General features: G+C 44.7%; 1 protein-coding gene across 3 annotated transcripts in view; it reads left to right on the top strand.

Annotated features, from left to right (window-relative positions):
- The window catches only part of AUTS2 (activator of transcription and developmental regulator AUTS2), a 1104663-nt gene that overhangs the window by 764637 nt on the left and 318979 nt on the right, over window positions 1–21047 (top strand). For all 3 annotated transcript variants that reach the window (XM_048224780.2, XM_026516359.4, XM_044390213.3), the window contains exon 5: window positions 17196–17225. In XM_048224780.2, the coding sequence (XP_048080737.1) occupies window positions 17196–17225 (30 nt within the window). The remainder of the gene's footprint in view (window positions 1–17195; window positions 17226–21047) is intronic.

The raw sequence follows: 21047 nt of genomic DNA, 5'->3' as shown, positions 1-21047 counted from the left end.
GCATATCACAGAATTCTCTTCCAGGTAGAAAATAGACATTCCTCCAGGAGCGGATGAGTATCTGCCTCACCACAGCCATGCCAGCATTGTGTATCCACGTTTATGGTTGTTTTTTTTTTTTTTCCAACTTTGAAAGATAAAAAAGAAATATACCTCTTTAATCTGCATTTCTTTGATTACTAATGAAGTTGAGCACTTTTTTTTCATAGTTTACTAGCCATTTATATTTCCTCTTCCATGAATTGACCTCTCTGCTTTTGAAAGAAAGGGTGAGTTTCCAAGAGCTAGCTGGAGAAAAGTTGCTCTGCTGATCATTACCACGGAGCCCTGGGGGCGGGAGTTGGGGGGGAGAGAATGAAGAGCCTCCTGGGAGCTGCTGGGCAACCCTCGAGTTCCTAAACCTGAGTGGGGGGCTTTCTACACAGCCTGCAATCAACATGTATTTGCTACCTTTTTATTTGTTCTGTTAAGAAATAGTTTGGATTTTTGAGAGGGGCTCTTCACATTCCACTCAAGCCAGTGCTTATAAATCTTTTTAGGTAGACGACCAGCATGCCTATTCAGTTAGGGGTTTGTTGTTGTTGTTGTTGTTGTTGTTGTTTTTGCTCTGAGAGTCCCATTGGTTCACGGTGCATTGCTGTAGATCTTGCCTGAGTCTTTTACGATTCCTGCCATCCAGCCAGGAGCTGTGACTGCTCTGTAACCTTCTTAGATTTAAATCTGTTGCTCACCCTCTCCTCATAGTGTTACAGAGCAGCAGAGCCCATCCATACTGATGTCTTCATATCATTCTCTCCTTCTTGGATTTATAGAGTAAAATAAACCCTCTGCCATAGAAATGCTTATTGATTACTGAAGTACATAATAAAGCCTAAGAATAAAGTAAGACCAAGTAATCGGTCCTATTCCTAGGGGATGACAGTAAACCCTGGCCAAGGCGGCTTCCACAGGCCGCCTTCTGCTCTGGAGCTAGGAGGCTCCCTTTTAATTAGGCGTCCGAATAGTAAGCAGTGAATGATAGAATCCAGACAAAAAGAGTACATACTGTATGATTCCATTTATATAAAAAACTCTAGAAAATATACACACTAATCCGTAGTGACAGAAAGCAGATCGGCGGGGGGAGGGGTGGTATGGGCAGGGAGGGGAGAGCAGGAGTAACAAGGGAGCTCGCGGGAGACTCGAGGGCTGGGGGTGTGTCCACCGTCTTGACTGCGGTGATGGTTTCATGGGTGTATGCCTATGTACAAACGTGTCAAATAGTGCATTTTAAATATGGCTAGTTTATTCTTGTCAGTTACAGCTCGATAAAGCCATTAAAGCCACTTAAAATAAAAAGTAAGCAATATAAAGGGACAGTCCATGGCTCATTTTGTGCCGGAAAACCTGTTCTCTTTTCTTAGGAAGTTATATTTTAAGGAATATTTAAGTGGACTTGTGAGACTCTGTTTCACCTTCACATTTGGATAAATTGGGGTTTCAGAAACCTGAATTTATTTATCAAAAATAAAATTAAAAGGCATTACAAAGGCAAGAGAGCCCTGTTCTTTCTGGATCCATTCTCCTTTCTTACATCGGAACCAGCTATCTTTAAAGATAGCTTTTTCTATAACTTCTTGGTAAAATAAAAGAAGCTGAACGCTCTAGAAAATATCATTAGTTCCCTTGTCCCCTGACTCTTCGCCATGATAACCGCACGAGCCCCCCCCCCGACCACCCAGAAGAGGTTCTGTAAAGAAGAAATAAAAACTACTCCAAAATGTTGGCTGTCTGAAAGGGGACAGGCATTTTCAACACAAAGAGATGTTTGTTTTCCTTGCATTTTAACTCTTAATTTTTGACACAGTGGGAAGCTCCAGCATGGCTGCCATTTACAACGTAGCCATGCCATGGTGCTCTGATTGCCTCTGTCACAGGGGTGTTGTGACGGAGGGCCAGGAGACAAAGCAAATGAGGCCAAAGACGGTGCCTGCTGCTGAGGAGCTGGTCCTTTTCTCTGCTCTTGAACATTTCTTTCCTCTGGCCTCACGAGGAGTCACTGAGGGAGACTGAAGCTGGAATTCATACAACCCCTTTTCAGTCCCCCTGATTTTAATCAGAAATACACAATTATTCTTTTCCTCCAAATAGAGAAACTCAATCCCCATTTTAAATTCAATTATTGTAATTGCAGCATTCAGAAAAATAGCACATTCATTTTCTAATAAGAGATTGTGGGCACCAAATTACTGCATATAGTATGTCAAAACAGGAAACTTGAGACTGGCAGACCAGTGGGTGTTTTTATCTTGGCGATTTGTATTTTCTTGCAGACAATTTATAGTAATCCTACCCTTCCTTGTTTATGATTTATGAGATAGGCTTTCAAGCCCATCCTAAAATAAAGACTGTTGTTAGGTACAATTTAATTTGAAATGCCAGTTATGAATATGATGGATTCTAACAGGGGTAAGAGTGAAGTGCTTGATGGGGGATGGGGGAAGCGAAATCAGTTTCTGGATCCTCTGGAATGGCAGCCCACCATGTCTTTGGATCTTCTTGAACCGCTGCCCTCTAACATTTGTAAATCACTTTTTCTCGACCATATTTCTATTCCTTTAGCTCCGCTTTTCACTCTCTTGCATTTTAAAACCAAAACAAAAGTCTAACGGGTGGGAAGTTGCTAATGTGGCCATTATGTTTCAGCAGTATGAGAGCACCATGGTCCCTTTCCTCTTCCCTTCCAGCTGGTTCAGTTGGCTTGAAGTGAGTCCAATGTAAAAAGAAATATTTTAGGATTTTGATTCTCCTGATTTTCTTAAAGGAATAACCTTAAAATTGGATTTCTTCAAATGTATGGTGTTATTTTCTTTGGATTTTCTCTTACCTTGAAATTATTTCTGTGTCTTTCTCATACACACATCCAGGCACCCATACATTCAAACACTTCAGTATTCATTCCAGTAACCACTGTTTATTTCTTATCTCCTCAATGAAACAGTTTCCATGACACCTTTCCTCAGAGATTTTGCTCATGTAATTTCCAAATTCATTCTTTCACATGTATTTATTGAGCACCTTTCAAGTGTCAGATTCAGGAAGAGCAGGATATAAGCAAACTGCGACCACAGTGTTGAAGAGGCAGAGAAGTCAGAGAAAGCCTTCATATCTATGGGAGAGAGAACAGGCATTCTGAAATGGGGTAGAAGTAGTCTGTTTGTACTGTTTGTTGAGTGTGCCTACTAAGTCCCAGGCATTTTGGTTATATTCTCCCAACGAATGTGTGCAACTACCAACGTTGATGCTCTCAAAAGTTTCATCTCCTCCCAAGGTTACTGTGTTGGTTGGCTCAGTTAGATAAGTCCTTAAGTCGGCCTTGCATATGTATAAATTCTGTGCGAAGGGCTATCCAGGTCGCTCCCAACCCTGATTGGTCAGAATCCCTGGGCAGATTCCAAGATGGCTGGCTTCCTAGTTGTACCAATAAACACCTGACATTTTTGATTTCCGTTCTATCTGCCCATTGATTTATTTTGCCAATTTGAATTCGAGTGAACATCTTGCTTTGTCAAAACCCACACATCGTCACTGTTCTCTGCATAACATACACATTTGACTCCCAACTCTCATATCTGTGCGTTCTCCTTTAGTTCCTACGCACAGGTTCCTGGCTACTCTTTGACTAAACAATAAATCCAGATTATTATATCCACCCAGAAAAACGTGCATCAGGAACCTAAAGGAACACTTCGAAAATTGAATTCTAAGGTGTCTTGCCTTGTCGGCACAGCCATACCTCATCTTACTGCACTTCCCTGTGTGGTGCTTTACCGCATACCTTGTTTTACTCGCACTGAATTGAAGGTCTGTGGCAACCCTGAATTAAGCAATTCTATCAGTGCCGTTTTCCCAGCACCATTTGCTCAGTTCATTTCTCTGTCATGTTTTGGTGATTCTCACAGTATTTCAGACTTTTTCATTTTTATTATATTTGTAATGGTGATCTGTAACCGGTGATCTTTGATGTCACTATTGTAATTGTTTTGGGGTGACCTGAACTGTGCTCCCATCAGATAGTAAGCTTAATAGATAATGGTTGTGTGTGTTCTCACTGCTCCGCTCACTGACTGTTCCCCCATCTCTCTCCCTCTCCTTGGGCCTCCCTATTCTCTGAGACACAGTGATTTTGAAATTGGGCCAATTAATAACCCTACAATGACCTCTCGAGTGTTTAAGGAAGAGTGTCAAGTCTCTCCCTTTAAATCAAAAGCTACAAATGATTAAGCTTAGTGAAGAAAGCTTGTCTAAAGCTAAGAGAGGCCAAAAGCAAGGCTTCTTGCACCAAACAGTTAGTCAAGTTGTGAATGCAAAGGAAAGGTTCTTCAAGGAAATTAAAATTGTTATTCTAATGAACACAGGAATGATAAAATGAAGCAGCCTTATTGCTAACATAGAGAAAATTCAAATGGTCTAGATAGAAGATCAAACCAGCCACAATATTCCCTGAAGCCAAAGCCCAATCTAGAGCAAGGCCCAACCTCTCTTGAATTCTTTGAAGGCTGGGAGAGGTGAGGAAGCTGCAGAAGAATAGTTTAAAGCTAGTAGGGATTGATTCATGAGGTTTAAGGAAAGAAGCCACTTCTGCAACATCAAAGTGCAAGGGGAAGCAGCAGATGCTGATGTAGGAGCCTCAGGAGGCCATCCAGAAGCTCTAGCTAAGATCATCAGTGAAGGGGGCTACACCCAACAGTAGACTTTCAGTGTAGATGAAACCGCCTTCTATTGGAAGAAGATGCCACCGAGGACTTGTGTAGCTAGAGAGGAGAAGTCAGTGCCTGGCTTCAAAGCTTCGAAGGACAAGCCAACTCTTGTGAGTGACTTTTAGTTGAAGCCAGTGTTCATGTACCATTATGAAAATCTCAGGGCCCTTTAGAATTGTGTTAAATCTACTCTGCCCGTGCTCTATAAATGGAACAATGAAGCATAGATGAAGGCACATCTGTTGACAGATGGTTTACTGAATATTTTAAGCCCACTGTTGAGACACACTCCTCAGAAAATAAGATTCCTTTCAAAATATTACCGCTCATTGACAACATAGCTGGTCACCCAAGAACTCTGATGGAGACGTAGAATGAGATTAATGTTATTTTCATACCTGCTAATACAACATCCATTCTACAGCCCGTGGATCAAGGAGTCATTTCGACTTTCAAGCCCTACTGTTTAAGAAATACATTTCATAAGGCTGTAGCTGCCATACGTCGTGATTTCTCTGATAGATCTGGGCAACATAAATTGGAAACTCTCTGGAAAGGCTTCACCATACTCAATGGCATTAAATACACTCACAATTTTATAGGAAGAAGTCAAGTATCAACACTAATGGGAGTTTGGAAGGAGTTGATTCCAACGCTCATGGATAACTTTGAGGGGTTCAGCATGTGAGGGGAGGCAGTCACTGCAGGGGTGGTGGAAGCAGCAAGAGAACCAGAATCAGATGTGCAGCCTGAAGATGGGAGTGCATTGCGGCAATCTCGTGATCAAACTTTATTGAATGAGGAGTTGCTGCCTATGCATGAGCAAAGAAAGTGGTTTTTGAGATGAGATCTACTCCTGGTGAAGATGCTATGAAGACTGTTGAAATGACAACAAAGGATTTAGAAAATGACATAAACGGATGGATAAAGCAGCAAACGGGTTTGAGAAAGTAGACTCCAATTTTAAAAGAAACTCTCCTGTGGGTGAAACGCTATCAGCATCACATGCCACAGAGAAATCGTTCGTGATTTCAATCGTTGTGGCCCCCTTATTTTAAGAAATGGCCACGGCCACGCCAGCGTTCAGCAGCCACCACCCTGATCCGTCGGCAGCCGGCCACACGGAGGCAAGACCCTCCACCAGCAAAAAGGTTACGACTCACTGAAAGCTCGGGTGGTGGTTAGCATTTTTTCACAATAAAGTATTTATTAACTAAGATGTGGACGTTGTTTTTTTTAGACATAGTGCTATTGCACACTTAATAGACTACAGCGTAGTGTAAACATAACTTTTATATGTGCTGGGAAACCAAAAATTTCATTCAACTCGCTTTATTTCGATATTCATTTTATTGCAGTGGTCTGGAACCAAGCCTGCAATATATCTCCCAAGGCATGCGTGTATTTTATCAGTGAAATAAAGCCATTTGTTATTCTACTTTGAGAGGGAATGATAGTTTCTGTTTCTGCTTGTTTGTTTGGGCTGTTGTTTCTCTTTCTGTCTAGTGTAGTAGCGAGTCTTCAAACACCTCCCAAGCAGAAATTCTTCCGGAATATGATTTCCCGTCTGGCAATAAAATTATAAAGGAATTAAACCCAACATTTAAGTAACGATCGTTACCTCATTTCTGTGTGTGATATAGCATTTCTTTCATGAAAGAGTTGGAAAAAGTAAAGCTATTAGTATTTCTTTCTGGCTGCTTTCAAATGCTTGAACTCATTTCATTCTAACAAAAATTCCGTGGGGTATATATCATTGCCATTTACAGCCTGGAAAAAAAAGAAAGGTAGGCTCCAGGATATTATGTGCCTTTGCCAAGACTGCATGGCTGCTAAGTTAGAGGGATCAGAATTTGAACCTAGGTCAGCCTCAGATTTAATGAGCACTTTCCAGAGCCAGGTACTGTGCTAGGTTCTCCTCTTAAGGGAGAGCTGCCTGGGGTGGGGTAGAAATGTGGCGGCCTGGCTGCATTCACTGCCACTTATGGTCATTGCAACCTCTTTTCAGTGTCAGCCTGCCTCTACCCATGCCAAGCAATTAATCAGAAAGATGTTTTTCAAGTAGTCTCTTTGTACAGTGCGTGAGAGAGCGAGCGGGGCTCTATTGTCCTTGCTGGGAACATGAGCAGCGGAGGACAGAACTGGGTTCAAGTATCGCCTGTGCCGTTGGAAGCCTTAACCTCTCATCTTGAAAACAGAGGAGTCCTAACACTTCCCTCCCAGAGCTGTTGTCAGAACATTCTTTTCTAATGACTGATGGCTGTCGGCTGGCTATTGTAGGGGAAAAGATGCTCCAAGATGCAGAATCCCTACCCCGAACCAGGCTTTTCCAAAATAGAGGGCTCAGAGCTCCTCTGCTGTCATGGACCCTCCCCTCCTGCTGTTGTCCCTTCGGCTAGGAATTGAATCATGTAGGTGCCACTTAGCACGGAAAGCAGGAGCTGCATTCTGCGCCTCACAACCTTAGGGGCTGGAAGGAAGAATGGCTTGCAGCGGCTTCATTACCTGGGGAAAAAGACTCAGAGTTACAGGCACTTTAAGAAAGATGCTTTTACTTTGAGTGTTGGAGAAAATAGAACAATTACCTATTGAAGGCAAAGTGGATGAAAAAACATCTCTGTTCATACTACCCCGATCATTTAATCTATTCAGATTCATCATGCCTTCCTGAAGGTGGTTCAGGCCAGACTGTCTGTTACTTTCCCAGGCTAGGCCACATGGCGATTGCCTGAGGGTCCCCACTAAAGACGAATTTCCTGCTCCAAGAGGAGATTCCTCTGAGGGCTTATGCTCTTCGTGCAGTGTCAGATATATGCAATGAGGAGAAGGAGGGAGGGAGGGGGAATCCATAAATCATCAGATCGGTGTTGAGCATCTTTTAGGGTCCTTAAGACTGCCCTAGGCCCTGTGATGATTCCAGGGACAACCAGAGTACTCTCTCGAGGAGCTCACCATCTGCCAGGGGAGCGAGACTTATATACGCAAAATCAATGAAGAATTAATTGTATTCTATTGAAACCACTGCGAGGTAGGATTCCAGCACCTGGCACACATCCTCTTAAGGAAAAAAAAAAAAAGACACTCAGTCTTCGTTGAAGAATGAATGAATGCATGCGTGCTTGCTGACATCTGCTGAGTGCCTTCTATGTATCAGGCATGGTTCTACACCTTTTAATGTTTATACACACACACACACACACACACACACACATATTTTATTATATTTTTATGAACTTGAATGCTCTCAACAGCCCTGGGAGGCACAGAACGGTTAAGTTAGTTACCTAAGGCCCTCCAGATCGTAAGTAGTAGAGCCAAGATTTGAATCCAGGCAAACTGGCCCCACAGTCTAGGTGAAAGAGAAGATGGGCTTTGCAAGAGCTCGTTGTCATTTTGGTTCAGACTGAGAGCTACCAGGCTTTGTTATCTGATCATCTGGCTTTGGTTTCCTCAAGATTGAGCTCCCACCCGCATTCTAGAACCTGGACCCGCACAGACCAACCCTGTGCGAGTCCAGCCCGCCTGGGCTCTGGCCCCACCCGGTCTCTCATTTGTAGTTTCTCTTACCGAGCACATTTCTAAACGAGGACGGTTGCTCCGCTTTAAGGACATACGAATGGCTTGCCCTCACCTGTCAAGCATGATCCTTGTATTTTACCAGGCCCATTATGAACGCAATCTTTCTGTCGAAAATTTGCATACCTCCTTTCTTGAAAAGTAATGACAGCAATTTCTTTCCCTCCGCTCACTTTCTGAGTGTCTCATTTAACGGCACCTGTGAAACCGACAGGCGCAGAGATGAGAAGTGAAAGAGAGCAGTTGATTAAATCATCATCAAGCCGGGCCTCAGAAAGTCAATTCTGCTTGCCGTCTGCAATGATATCCTTTTATCTTAAAGTAATGAGCTATGGCACTTTTGCATCGGGTAATGCGATAAGTTCTATTAGCATGTTCCATTTGCCTCACAAGCAAGGGCAAGTCATTTTAGCTAGCTCATATCACTGCAATCAAAGCAATTGGCTTCCCAGGCAGAGAAGAAAGGGAAAAGGCTCAGGGTGATTTCTATGGATCACAACACAGCGGAAAAAATAGACTCTTGTATTATTTTAACCCATAACATGCTTTTCCTTTTTACTCATCAGCAAATTTGGGTTTTATTGGCACACGCAGGACTCTGAAAAGAACCAAGGTTTCATTGAAGCAAACCCAGGGGGCTCAGGCCCCACCCAAAGAAGCAAGCAGCTGTGATCTGGAAAGGGAAGATTGCAACATTACAGGGGGTCACAAATATAATCCTGCCAGATAATATAGCTGAGAAGGTCTCCCCGGTAATAATACTGTGGTCTCATAATAAACTCTCGCTTCACACCATCTTCAAAGTCATTTGTAATCGGTCCCCAGGCAGGTAGGGATTAATGCTATTGATGACTTAGAATCAGTAAATCAATGACAAAGAGGCAAAGGATCTGTTGCTTAAGCTTAAAAGAGATCATTTACAAATCACCCAGCCCTAGACTGTCAGTTTTACCTTTGGACAAGAAACTCATTTTTCTCATTTTGGCAACCACTGAGGCTTGTGGGCTCTGGGTTTTAAGTAAATTTCATCTTTGGGGTTTATGTATGTTTATACTTGGCAAAGTGTGACTTCCTTTCTTCTAAGGGGGAAGAAAAAAAGCTGAACTCCAAAGATTTGTGAAATATCCACTTCTTCCACTTCCAAAAAGCCCAACAATATTTTAATGAGCTAAGTGGAAATTTACAGCATACAGATTGTTTTATGAAATATACCTGGATTTGAAAGTGACAAAAAGGAAAAAAAATGTTGAAAATTAATTTGTGACCTTCAGAACTTCAAACTTGGACAACTTGATTTCTGGCAATGTGTTCGTACTTCTAATGAGTGGTCAGAATGAACCTAGCACATAGTAGACGCTTTAAAAATTATTTGTTGAATTAAAGTGTGTGATCATCTGAGAGACCCTGGAGGAGAATAAGAAGTGTTCTGTTAGCCCCCTCAGATCACGTTGGCTATTTGAGCCCTGGCCAATTCAAGCTGAGAACTTGCAAAAATGCCAGGTTCTGAGAGCTCCCCATAGGAATAATAGGTCACCAGTACAGAATTCCAGAAGCTTCTGAAGATTTGCTCTCCTTTCTAGCTCCTGAACAGCTAAAGATTGGTAGACCTTAGATTATTTTCTAATGTGCTCATTTTGTGACTGTCAGAAACTTTATTCTCATATTTTTAAACCACTGTTTGGCAAACAAGTCTCTCGATCACTCTTTCGCTTTTTTAGAGCTGTTTTATTTGATCAGGCGTAGTTACTGCTGCGATGGGAGGGAAGAGGGCCAATGGCATCATTTTACCATCAGTAAGAGTACCTCAAACCATTTTCAGGATTAAAATATTCCTTTTATTTCAAGGTTCCCAATAGCTTTGAATTTCACTTACAGCCCAAAGTCGATGTGAGAGCAGTGTGAACAGTGTGAAACGAGGGCTTTGTGGGGTGACGGAAGACAGACAACATCAGAGTTGCCATATGTGGGCACAGAATGACTCCATGTCTGTGCATGTACAAGGAACTGGGCAGACAGGAAGATGGTGGCGGACATGTTTCTAGTCACTGCGCTGCTACCTTACTTCTTTAAATAAGAAAATAAGTGTCATGTTTTCTCTCGGTGGCTTCTTCTGAAATTGCTTTTAGGTGAGGGATGTCTTTACAGTCGTAGATAAACCGCCTGCCCCAAAGGGAAATCGGTTTGTTTTGTCACTGGCAAAGTTAAATTGTACTTGATGTTAGATGCTGTGGTTTACAAGTTGGGGTTCTCCCTCATTTTCCTCTTATTTCCTTTAGGCAGAAAGAAGAATAAAATAACTTTGTTCAGTGATGGTGTTCAGCCCTGACATCTTTGGTGGCAATGATAAATGGATTTGAGATACAAAATAACTGTTCCAGCAAGGTCCATTGAGCAGAATAGAGAGCAGTGCCCTCCTCAATGTCATTGTATGTGATATATTCAATGATTGCCACTTTCCGCTTAAGAATGCATTCCATCACGAGGTACCTAGAATTCCATCTTGTTCCTTCATTCTGAATGAGGCGGAGAGGTGTCGCAGACCTTGACTTATTTCGATTTGGATCAGAGTCTTAAAACACAGATATTGAGATTCCCAAATGGAAATGAGAAATGTTTGCTTTTGAGGAATAGACAATAAAATCATCATCATGTCTTGTCCGGGCCTTTTAATGGAAGGCATTTCTCTCTGGGCCCCAACTCTAGGCTCTGCTGATGATTTTAACCCTGCCCCGTGTGTTCAAACTTCTCCACTGCACTGTGTTAAGCCGTTGAGTTAGTCATTGTTCCCCACGCCTTCTTTCTTTGGAATTCCTTGTTTTTTCAGAATTGTAGTTTGCTTATGTTACCTGGAATCAACCACAGTTTGAAGAATGCTAAAGAAGAATGAGATGGATTTATCAATGTGATTGAGCACCTTCGATGTCCCAAGGCACTGCCCTTACCCACCCAGAGCCAACTCTCTAGGAGGGACGTCTCTCGTGGCAAACAATGAAAATACAGCTTTGTAAGGGATGGAGACAGAAACAATTAATTCTAAGAAGAGTACTGTAATTCTAAGAACTCCTAATTCTAAGAAGAGTATTAGACAATTCACAGAGGGAACTGTGTTTGTGAGAATAGAATTCCAGGCAGAGGGAATTGATAAGTGCAAAGATAGTATAAGTCCTGGGCGTGTGACCAAGTGTGCCTGAGTGTGGGGAGAGTGAGGGGTGTGTTAAGGTAGTGCTACTCGAAGTGCAGGTGCAGACAGAGGCCACGCCATGAGCTCTCGCTTACCTACTGCAAGATTAGCATGGCAGCTGAGAGTAAGCATTTGGAAACTTTCATAGCAATTCGATGGAGTAATTTTATATCTCTTAAATATAATAACACATATTTTATATGTCTTTTCATTTTCCTAGCAATTTATTTTTTTATTATATATTATAGAAGCTTCAGTCTATGATGTATTGGCAATTAAGGAAAACAAAACAAAAACAAATGGTCCTTCTCCACAGAAAGCTTGAGATGCACTGTGTTGGAGGAATGGTTGGACATGGCGAAGCAACGTGAAGAGTTTTCATTGCCGTGGGAAGTGTCATAATGATCAAAGGGAAAATGAGGAGATTCACCCTGGTCAGTAAGGACTTGGATTAGAAAAGGAGAAGACCATAGGCCCCGGAAAGCAGTTATTAGCCACTTGTCATGATGCAATAAAAGGCTGAACTAAAGCAGCGGCCATAGCGGTGGAGATGGTGAGGATTTAGGAAGCAGAGTCAGTAATGTGGGTAAGAGAGAAGATAGGTCTGCTCAAGAATGGAGTCAAGGATGAGACTGAACGGTGAAGGTATTACCAAGGACATGGTGGGAGAGGGGCAGATTTGAGGGGAGCAAAGATGGCGAGTCTGGATTTAGATGGCTGCTTGAGTCTGGTTGCAGGGCTTTGGGAAGGGGGCATAGCAAACAAAAACATACGTTGATAACATTTATTGTCTACCCTGACTCTGTGCCACGCATTTTGTCTGAGTTGTTTACATGTGCTCACTTGTTTTATTCTGACCGTCCTTTGAGGGCAATGCCATTATTACCCACGTTTTGCAGACAAGTAAACTGAGATGCAGAGAACTGAAACAATTCTCCCAAAGTCACATAGCTGGCAGATGGTAGGCACAGAGAATTTTTTAGTCTCAACATATAAATAGTAGATGGAACCAAGGGAATCTTTAAGGGCTCCCCTGGAAATCACAGAGTAACAATAGGACTGCAGATTCAACTCCGGGGAGACAGTGACATTAAGGGATATGCAGAGAAGGAAGGGCCGTGAGAAGATACTAGGAAGAGCAGCATTGGTGAGTACGTATGAGGGGAACATTCCAGGACGTTCAGTCGAAAAAATACAAATAACAGCACTGGGGAATTTTCTTACTAGATTATTTACAATCCATACGGTGGATCACAGCACAGCCTTTAAAAAAAAAAAAAAAGTGATGTGACAGGGCAAATTTCACTCATTGAACAAAATATTTGACACATTATGTGAAAACAAAGCAGACTACAATATAGTAGGAATTTATTTTCATTTCTTAAAATGTGTGTGGGAAGGATGGAGGAAAAACTGGAAAGAATTATATAGGTGTATTAGCTGTTTACCTGTGGGTGGCAGGTTCATGGGTGGTTTTTAAAAATATCTTCAGTAAATATGCATTAATTTTTAAAAGGAGAAAATACTGGGTGGGTACGTGGGTGGGTTGAAGCATTTAAAAGGTGGGAATTAAGTGCGAAAGGAAGAAGTCGCCCCCAAAAGCTCACTTCTGATTTGTGAAACCAGAGGAGACAGAAGGTGAAGAAGTTGAAGCTGAGTGGGGATGGGCTCCGGTGGCCGACGGTACCGTGCTTCGGCACTGGCCCCCTTCTGAATTCTGTTTTTGAGACACGTGGCTTGGATTTCGTGCTCCTGTTTCCCTCTTTTGTCAGTGGTGGGTTTGGGTCACGCATTTGAAGACTCAGGGAGCAAGAATTCTTCCCTGTCTGGGGGGGTAAGGCCTACTTGTTCCTTTTCACTTCTTACTTTTAAAATGGAGGCAAATATTTTCAGTGTTTCTCAAAGGGCTTTGAAATCCAGTCGTGGAGAGTACCCTGTCACCTCAAGCTGGTCGTTAGCGTGCAGCCTGTTTGCTAATAAACCATTGCGGGGACCCTGATGTCAAAATGCTTAAAATGGCCAAATCAGCCGGGACTCCGTTTGTGCATTCGACGTGCCTTCCCCACTTCTCAGCCTCCCGCAGAACGGACGCCTGAGTCAGGAGGTGGCTCGGTGTGAACTCCTGTAAATTGGAGTGGGTATCTAGGGATTGGGGAGCAGGCACTTCTTCTTTTAACCTTTCAAGACCAAGAATCATTTGGCCTAAAATCCACAACGTATCAAACTCAGGGTGTGAAAGCTGTACAGTGTATTAAATGTGAATTTGAGACCATGAATTCTACCCACACTGACTCTATAAAACAGCCTCTCTTTTTCATAAAGCAGGCCCATAAACTGCTGCCAGTGAAGCAGAAAGACTCCTTAGGACTGTGGCTCGCTTTCCGTCTGGGGTTGTCAACAAACCCCCTTTATGAGTGGAATAGACCTCTTGTATGTGTCGAGCTTCTGGCTTTTTACACAGTGTGTTAGGAGCCAGGCTAGGCAAACGTTAGGCGCTGTTTGCTGAGTGCATTTATTGCCTTTGCATAATTTATGAGCTGGAGGGGTTGACCATCATTCGTCTCTGCCAGGGGCTGGCACTCGAGGCTCCGGAGAGCGGAGCTGTAAATTGGATGGTGCGCTCCTGCTGAGCTCACGGCAAAGTCCTCGGGTCAGTATGGGAATTTAATACCAGAAATGGAACTGTTTTCTCAGCGCACCATGTGGGCCCCAGTGCAGCAGAGACTGTTTTGGCAGACTCTGCGACTGGCCTTGTCGAGGAGCTGTCACTCACCCGGCATGTTGTGTGGGGAGCCTGAGCATTTTTAATCGGCTTGGCATCCGTGCTGCTTCCATAATGGATACCAGTAGGTCTCAGTTCTTCACCATATGCTTAACTCTGGAGACAAGGTGCTTCTGGGTATATCAGTAATTACTTGATGCAGAATTAAGGGGACCTTGAAATTAGAACTGGACTGTTGGAAAGCAGAAAGCTTAACACGTTGATAGAAATAACCATTCCCAGGGACATACTGCTGTGAGGATTGGTGGGGGGGCATGGACAGCAGTGGCTCTTTCCCAGCCTCCCCACTCCTGCTGCCCCCTGCACACCAGTCCTTGGGGATGTGGGCAAGGGCTGTGCCATAGCCTTCGGCTGTCGTTGATTACCTCACAAGGCGGACTGGGAACATCTGGGGAGAGGAGCCCGCCTGGCACAACACGCTTCTCTCTTCCACGTGCCCTCCTGAATCATGCCTTGTCACTCTTGAAAATCTGCCCAGAACTTAGGAACCTCAAAGAAGCCCTAATTAAAGGCAATGGGAAAAAAAATCACACAATCAGGAGAAGAGAACCTCATCGGTCTGTTGTTCTAGGCCTTCAAAGTCTTCATCTCGCCTCTTTTGGTTTATTATAATAGAGAAATCACTCATCAGGCAAAAGTAAGTTGAGACCATCTGAGTTTGGAAACCTGGTTGAAAACAATGAAGCCGTACTTGGTTAAAGCATGGTCACTAAAACTCTGATCGCCCTGTGGCATGGAGGAGCCGGCACGGACAGTAGAAAATGATAGAACCTCTAGTCTTGGGGCTCCTGGGTGGCACAGTCGTTAAGCGTCTGCCTTCGGCTCAGGGCGTGATCCTGGCATTCTGGGACTGAGCCCCACATCAGGCTTCTCCTCTAGGAGCCTGCTTCTTCCACTCCCACTCCCCCTGCTTGTGTTCCCTCTCTCGCTGGCTGGCTCTCTCTGTTAAATATATAAAATCTTTAAAAAAAAAAAAAAAAAGAACCTTCTAGACTAGGAGTTTGTGATGTGAGTTCCTAAATACAGTGCAGAGAGGGTAAGCTAGAAAGAGGAAGTAATCCCCCAGGTGTGTCTTATAATAGCAAGGTGTCCATTTGGATGGAGTCTTTGTTACTCTCAATTGACAGCTCTCTAACAATGGTTTAAATGATAAGGTAACTTATTTTTATCTGAACACAAATGTCCAGCGGCAGGCTGCTCTTAGGTTGGTTCAAGTGTCTCCTTCGTGCCATCGCCATCTTGTTTTTGTACTTAGACTTGCTGCCTCATTTTCGCAAGGTGGCTGCCACAGATCTGGACATCACATCCTCGGACAATCATGTTCTAAAGGCAAGAAGCCAGTGCTTCCTGCTTTTCTTCTTTTTTTGAGGAGAGGAACATTTTTCAGAGCCTTCAGCAGACATTTCCTCAAGTCTCAGCCAAGAGCATGTCGTATGGCCACCCTTACCTGCAAGGAAAGTTGGAAAAGAGAGTCTACCTGTCTTTTTCAATCTCAAAATGTCAGGAGAAGGTACAGACTAGAGAGAAGGGGTTTGTGAATAACTGTGGGTATCTAGCCAGTAGTGGCTGTTGTGTAAGCAAATTTATTTTCTGTTTCTGTTCATAGCTACATCAACTCCCGTGTCCAGGTGGCCACACTAAAAACCTTGGCATCATCCTAGACTCATCCCTCTTCCTTGTTTCTCATATGCGTGTGTTACCACGTCCTTTCGGTTCTACCTTCAGAATTGCTGTGCCATCTGTTCCTCCCTTTCTTCAACCATGTGTCGTGCTGGTTTAGACAGTGCTATAACGGTTGCCAAACGGTCACCCATGACCTGTGTCTTCCCCCGCAGCACGTGGTCTGTCCTCCGCCCCAGGGGAAGTCATCCTAATGGACTATGGCTCTCATCACGCCACACCTCTGCTCAGTGTTTGTGTTCTAGCTTCCTCTCTACTGCCAACCTGAAAGCTACTCCAGGGCCAGTCCTGTGTCTCGGTCGAATATCTGTCTAGCTTAGCGGTGCTCATCAAGGACTGTTGAGAGAATGAAGGAACGTATTGATCTGCTGTGCATTCACTCTGACAAAACACATCCCCCTTTTTCGAATCCGATGGATAACAAACACTCTTCGTTTAAAAAAGAAAATGTGGTTTTTATTTTTTCCCCCTCACATCTAATGAGGAAGCCAAAGTTTTGAGTTAACTCATTCTCTGATTATCCCAAACTTAGCTCACCAGTCGGAATTTGGGATCTGTTAGATATGATATGAGTCTGCTGCCTTAAAACATATTTCTCTGCCCATATTATTGATTTGCTTCCCTGACCTCTTCCTGTCCTTGGTGTGTTTTTTGTAGAGAACATTCCCTCTTTTTTTCGGGGCCTTAGGAAAGGCAGCCATCACAACTGGTGAGCTCCGCCCATTCTGTTCTGTTTCCTTCCGAGTCCAAATGAGAGAACGCAGCGTCCAGAGGTTTACCTCTTTTTCTGTGTAAAAAGCACCAGGAGAGAGACAACCATTCACATTAGCTGAAGGTAGAAGGTCTCCATTAAGATATTGATTTGCTCTGAATCGCAGTGAATGACCCTGATTCACCTTGATCCTGCGGCTGGATTGGCTCCTCAGTGGGTACCCCCTCTCCCGTGCAGTGGGGTGCTCACCGTTGTGATCAGGCACCTTGCCAGACCTTGTCCACAGGCCACAAGAAGGACCACAGAGCACAGGCATCAAATGAAATCAACAGAGCAGCTTCTCAGGGTTTTGCTTCTGATTCGGTTTATGAGCATTTGAGCTGAAGAAACTCTTTACAGCTCAGGCAACATTTCCTATTTCCTTTGCTTGTCTTTCCTTTTTTATTTATTTATTTTTTTCTGAATCAAAAACAAAACTCTAATCAATTTTTGAACTAACCCTCATTCTCTTGTCTTTCTTTTCAGTGTGACAGCGACAGTGACCAGGAAGAGAAGGTAAGCCCCCCCCCGCCCCACCGTTGTGGGCACAGTTGAGCACCGTGGTTCCCCCACATAATTACAGGGTGGTGGGATGCCAGCTTCATACTGACCACACCTTTTCTGTTCTGCAAAGACCAGTTATATTTACACAGTGGCATTTCCTACGATAAGAAATAATGTATTTACTTTGTGACGTCCATTTTTTTTAAACACGTCCATTAATATTGGATACATGTAAAATCAAGTTTTCACTTTATAATAATTTTTAAAAGAGGAAACTATTTCCATAACCATCTGATTTTCCTTTTTTAATCCTCAGAACATTAAACTTGCTAGTCTGCATTTATAATGTCATTTCTCCATTGCTTTTACTGACCTCCCTGCCACTTCCTGCTTTTCTGTACATATTGGCCTTCTTGATAGAAACAGGAATGGTGTGTTTCTAGGACTGTCATCGTAGAGAGCTCGGGTGGGAACGGCTCTCTTCTCATCCAGGTGGATGGCCAGGTGGGAGGGTGGTTCTTCCTGCAGGTACATGCTCTCTTTTGAGGCTGATGGCCGCCAGCCTCTGGGTATCCAGTTCATCATGGATCAAGAAAGGAGCTCAGTTTTTGAGCTTTCAGAAGATTGGATCACAGCCTGGTAAAGCAAATTTTCTGCGCCTGAAGCAAAGGGATCGTATGTCTGTTTGGTCTTTCTTTCTAGCTGTCCCAACCCCCCAACCAAATTTCTTCCTAATTTTATTCCTACCTTATGTATTTCAAAAAGAGTTACCTGAATATCACGGTTTCTATATTGCTCGGCACCGAAAGGAAGGGACCAGTAATCCCCTCCCCAGTTTCCGGGTCTGTCCTGCGTAGCTGGATTTCTTGAGCCCTATTCTCTGCCTCTCACATCCTATTGGTTTGTGGATTTTACTCAGAACCCTGCAGTTGGTATTCGGTGGGGTCTTCCCATCCAGCCCAGAATTTTCCCTCCTTCTCTGCTGCCAGCCTCCAAGAGAGATCTAAAGGCTCTTGTTCTGTACTGTCGTTAATTTGAATTCAGCATATGTAGCCTGTTATAAAATGCGAGACATCATCATTTGAGCAGGTCAAGCATATTCAGATGAAGACAAATGGTGCTTATTTGATTTCCTTAAAATCAGGAAATGAAAAAAGTGCTCTCTGGAGAAATCATGTTCTGCCTGACTTGGATGATAGACCAATGCATGTCCCCTAGATAAGAACAGGCTCTCGCCTTGCGGTTTTTATCTCTGAAGGACGGGCAGGACTGTCAGCTTGCTGACATGTGCATTAGCCATGTCATTTTAAACAAAGTGACCTATGGAAGGGTGCGCTGTGCTGTGACATGGTAATGGGCTGTTGGATGACAGTGAAAGTACACACTGCAAAGGGGGCTGTGGATTATTCTTTTGTTTAACTGACAAGTAGGAGCTTCCTTCCTCCAGCCCCTGGAAGTCTTTGCTCCTTGCAAGTGGGTCCCCTGGTGCCTCAGGCAGCCGGTGTGCCGTGGGTGCCAGAGGTGCATGGACAGCAGTAGAGGCTCTGTGTCCAAGGCGTGCCTGCCGGCTCTGGAGCCTTCTAGGCCACATTCCCACATGGTGGTCTTCACGTCGTTCTGTCAGGCATCCCGGGCACCGCATGCAGGGAAGGACCGGTACTTCCTGGGTGTTCTAAGAGATCTCTTATAGGTGACGGTTGATCTCACCTTCCAGGCCGCTGGCACTTCTCCAAGGGGATGAGCCTTCTTTGGGGTTTCACGTCCAAGTGCACATTCTTTCTTGAAAAGGCAGCATGAATTCCCAAAGTGCCCCCGGTCTCCAGCAGTGGTAGAAGGCGATAAGGTTGTCCGGTGTGGCATTGCACATAGGCGTCTGGACCAGCAGTCTCAACCTTGAATGCACAGCCGTCACCTGGGGAAAGGGGCCGCAAACCTCCTGATGCCTGGGCCTCATCCTAGCCCGGTTACCTCACTTGTCCAGATGATCGCCTACCTCTGGTAATTCCTAGAATTACCAGAGCTGTCTGTGGTTTTCAGAGCATTCTGGGGGCCCGAGGCATTTCCTACACACTGACAGCATCCCAACGAGTCCCTCCCCAGGACCCGAATGCCCGAGTCCTTGCTGCCCCGGGTTCCAGCTCTGAGCACAGGAAGCAGCAAAGCGTCTGAGCAGAGTCATGGCGGTGGGAAGGGAGCCAGGGCCCCACCACTCTGAGTCGGGGATGATTTCAGTGCCACGAAGGAGAGTAGAGAGATGTATACAGCAAGCGCACGAGACGGGTGATGCCGGCGAGGGGAGACCGTTCCTCGGACACACGCGCACTCCAGCCCAGCTGCCCCTGTTGCTTTTCCTGTGGCCCGTGGTGGCCCTGCAGGCCCTCCTCCTCACGGGGAGCTGCTCCACAGCCGCACTCGCGTCATCCGTCCCTGCCCTGCCACCCGGTATTCCTCCCGAGGGCTCCCAGCAGGAGCAATCAAGACTGTAATTGCAGTCGTGCCCGCTTGGCTCGGTTACAGTTAAGACTGTCAGGCTTCCCCTTTTGGACTGAGATTGTCTGGTGTTTATCACCGACTCTAACACCACCCTCCCAGACTTCTGCTGCGTGCCGGAGCCTGGGCCCCTGTCAGCCTCCTCTGTGCCAGAGCCTCTTGCCTGGGCCCCCCTCTGAGCCCCACAGCTAACCGGGGCTGCTTTCATGTGCTGCTTGGAGGATTCGCATTCAAATCTGAATTGCTAATGGTGGAAAAGATGCCACTCAGTGTCCTGGGATCCCTTCAGCAGCCTCACCAGGGATGCTGTTGGAGGCAAAAGTGAGACTTGTAGGGACCCACTGGGATTTCTCTCTGGAAGACCTGTCATTCTCTTACTCCATGGGGATCTGCAGAACTGGCGGGCTAAAATTAGGGTACTGTATTTCACACAGCTGACTGAATTAAGATAAACTCTGCTTTCCTCTGATACGAAGCTGTAATTTATAAAATGATACCCTTACTAATTAATGTGGAAGTGACTGGGAAAGGGGCAAAAAAAGCAGAGCTTTCCATGCATGCAGGAGACGCGCTTGTGCGTGGAAAAGGCCCTGATGAGACACGGAGCAAAGCGCCTCTCAGCCCCCCTCCCAGCCACGCGGACACGCTTCGCCTTAGTGGCAGAGAACCTGGAGGACTTTGGGAAGGTAGGTGTCGGGTGGGGGGCTTAGAGAAGGCTGTGAACACTCCGCACGCTTGGTGTGGGAATGTTCTTTCTTGTGCTTAGCGTAAAGAAAGGAGGAAGCCCTTTGCACCTTCATCACCCAAATGAAGCAATTATTCTAGTCTCCCATTCAAAGTGAATTGGTGTCTCGAGAACAAAGAGGCAACGTGCACATTTCCACATATTTGGCCTAGGTTTTCTCTTGTTTCCTCTCTTCCTCTATCCCTGGCAGCAGCCCATCATACTAAGAAACACTCCCTATTTGGTTATGAAATTAATGTAGAGCTTAAAAGTAGTTCTCTCTCCATCCACCCAGTTCCTGTTTATTGTGGGGCCACAGGACGAAGGTGGTTGGGAGGCATCTTGCCCAGGGGTCAAGCACTTGGGCCTCCAAGTCTGATGGCCCAGGCTTGGCTCTGCTTTACTACTTTGTGGCAGTGGACAAGCCTCAGTGCTCTTATCTGCCAAATGGGATACCAACAGCTCCACCATGGTTCTATAAACATTAAATGAAGGTGCTTGGCTCAGTTCCTGGTCCATAGTAAGTGCTCATAAATGTTAGCTCTCATGAGTTTTACTCAGGGTCAAGTGAGAGACTCACTTGAGAAATGAGGAAGGCTAGCCTCCTCTTCAGAAAGCTC

Source organism: Ursus arctos, unplaced genomic scaffold (genome assembly GCF_023065955.2).
Source record: "Ursus arctos isolate Adak ecotype North America unplaced genomic scaffold, UrsArc2.0 scaffold_2, whole genome shotgun sequence".
NCBI classification, from domain to species: domain Eukaryota; kingdom Metazoa; phylum Chordata; class Mammalia; order Carnivora; family Ursidae; genus Ursus; species Ursus arctos.
This window is presented reverse-complemented; position numbering and strand designations above follow the sequence as displayed.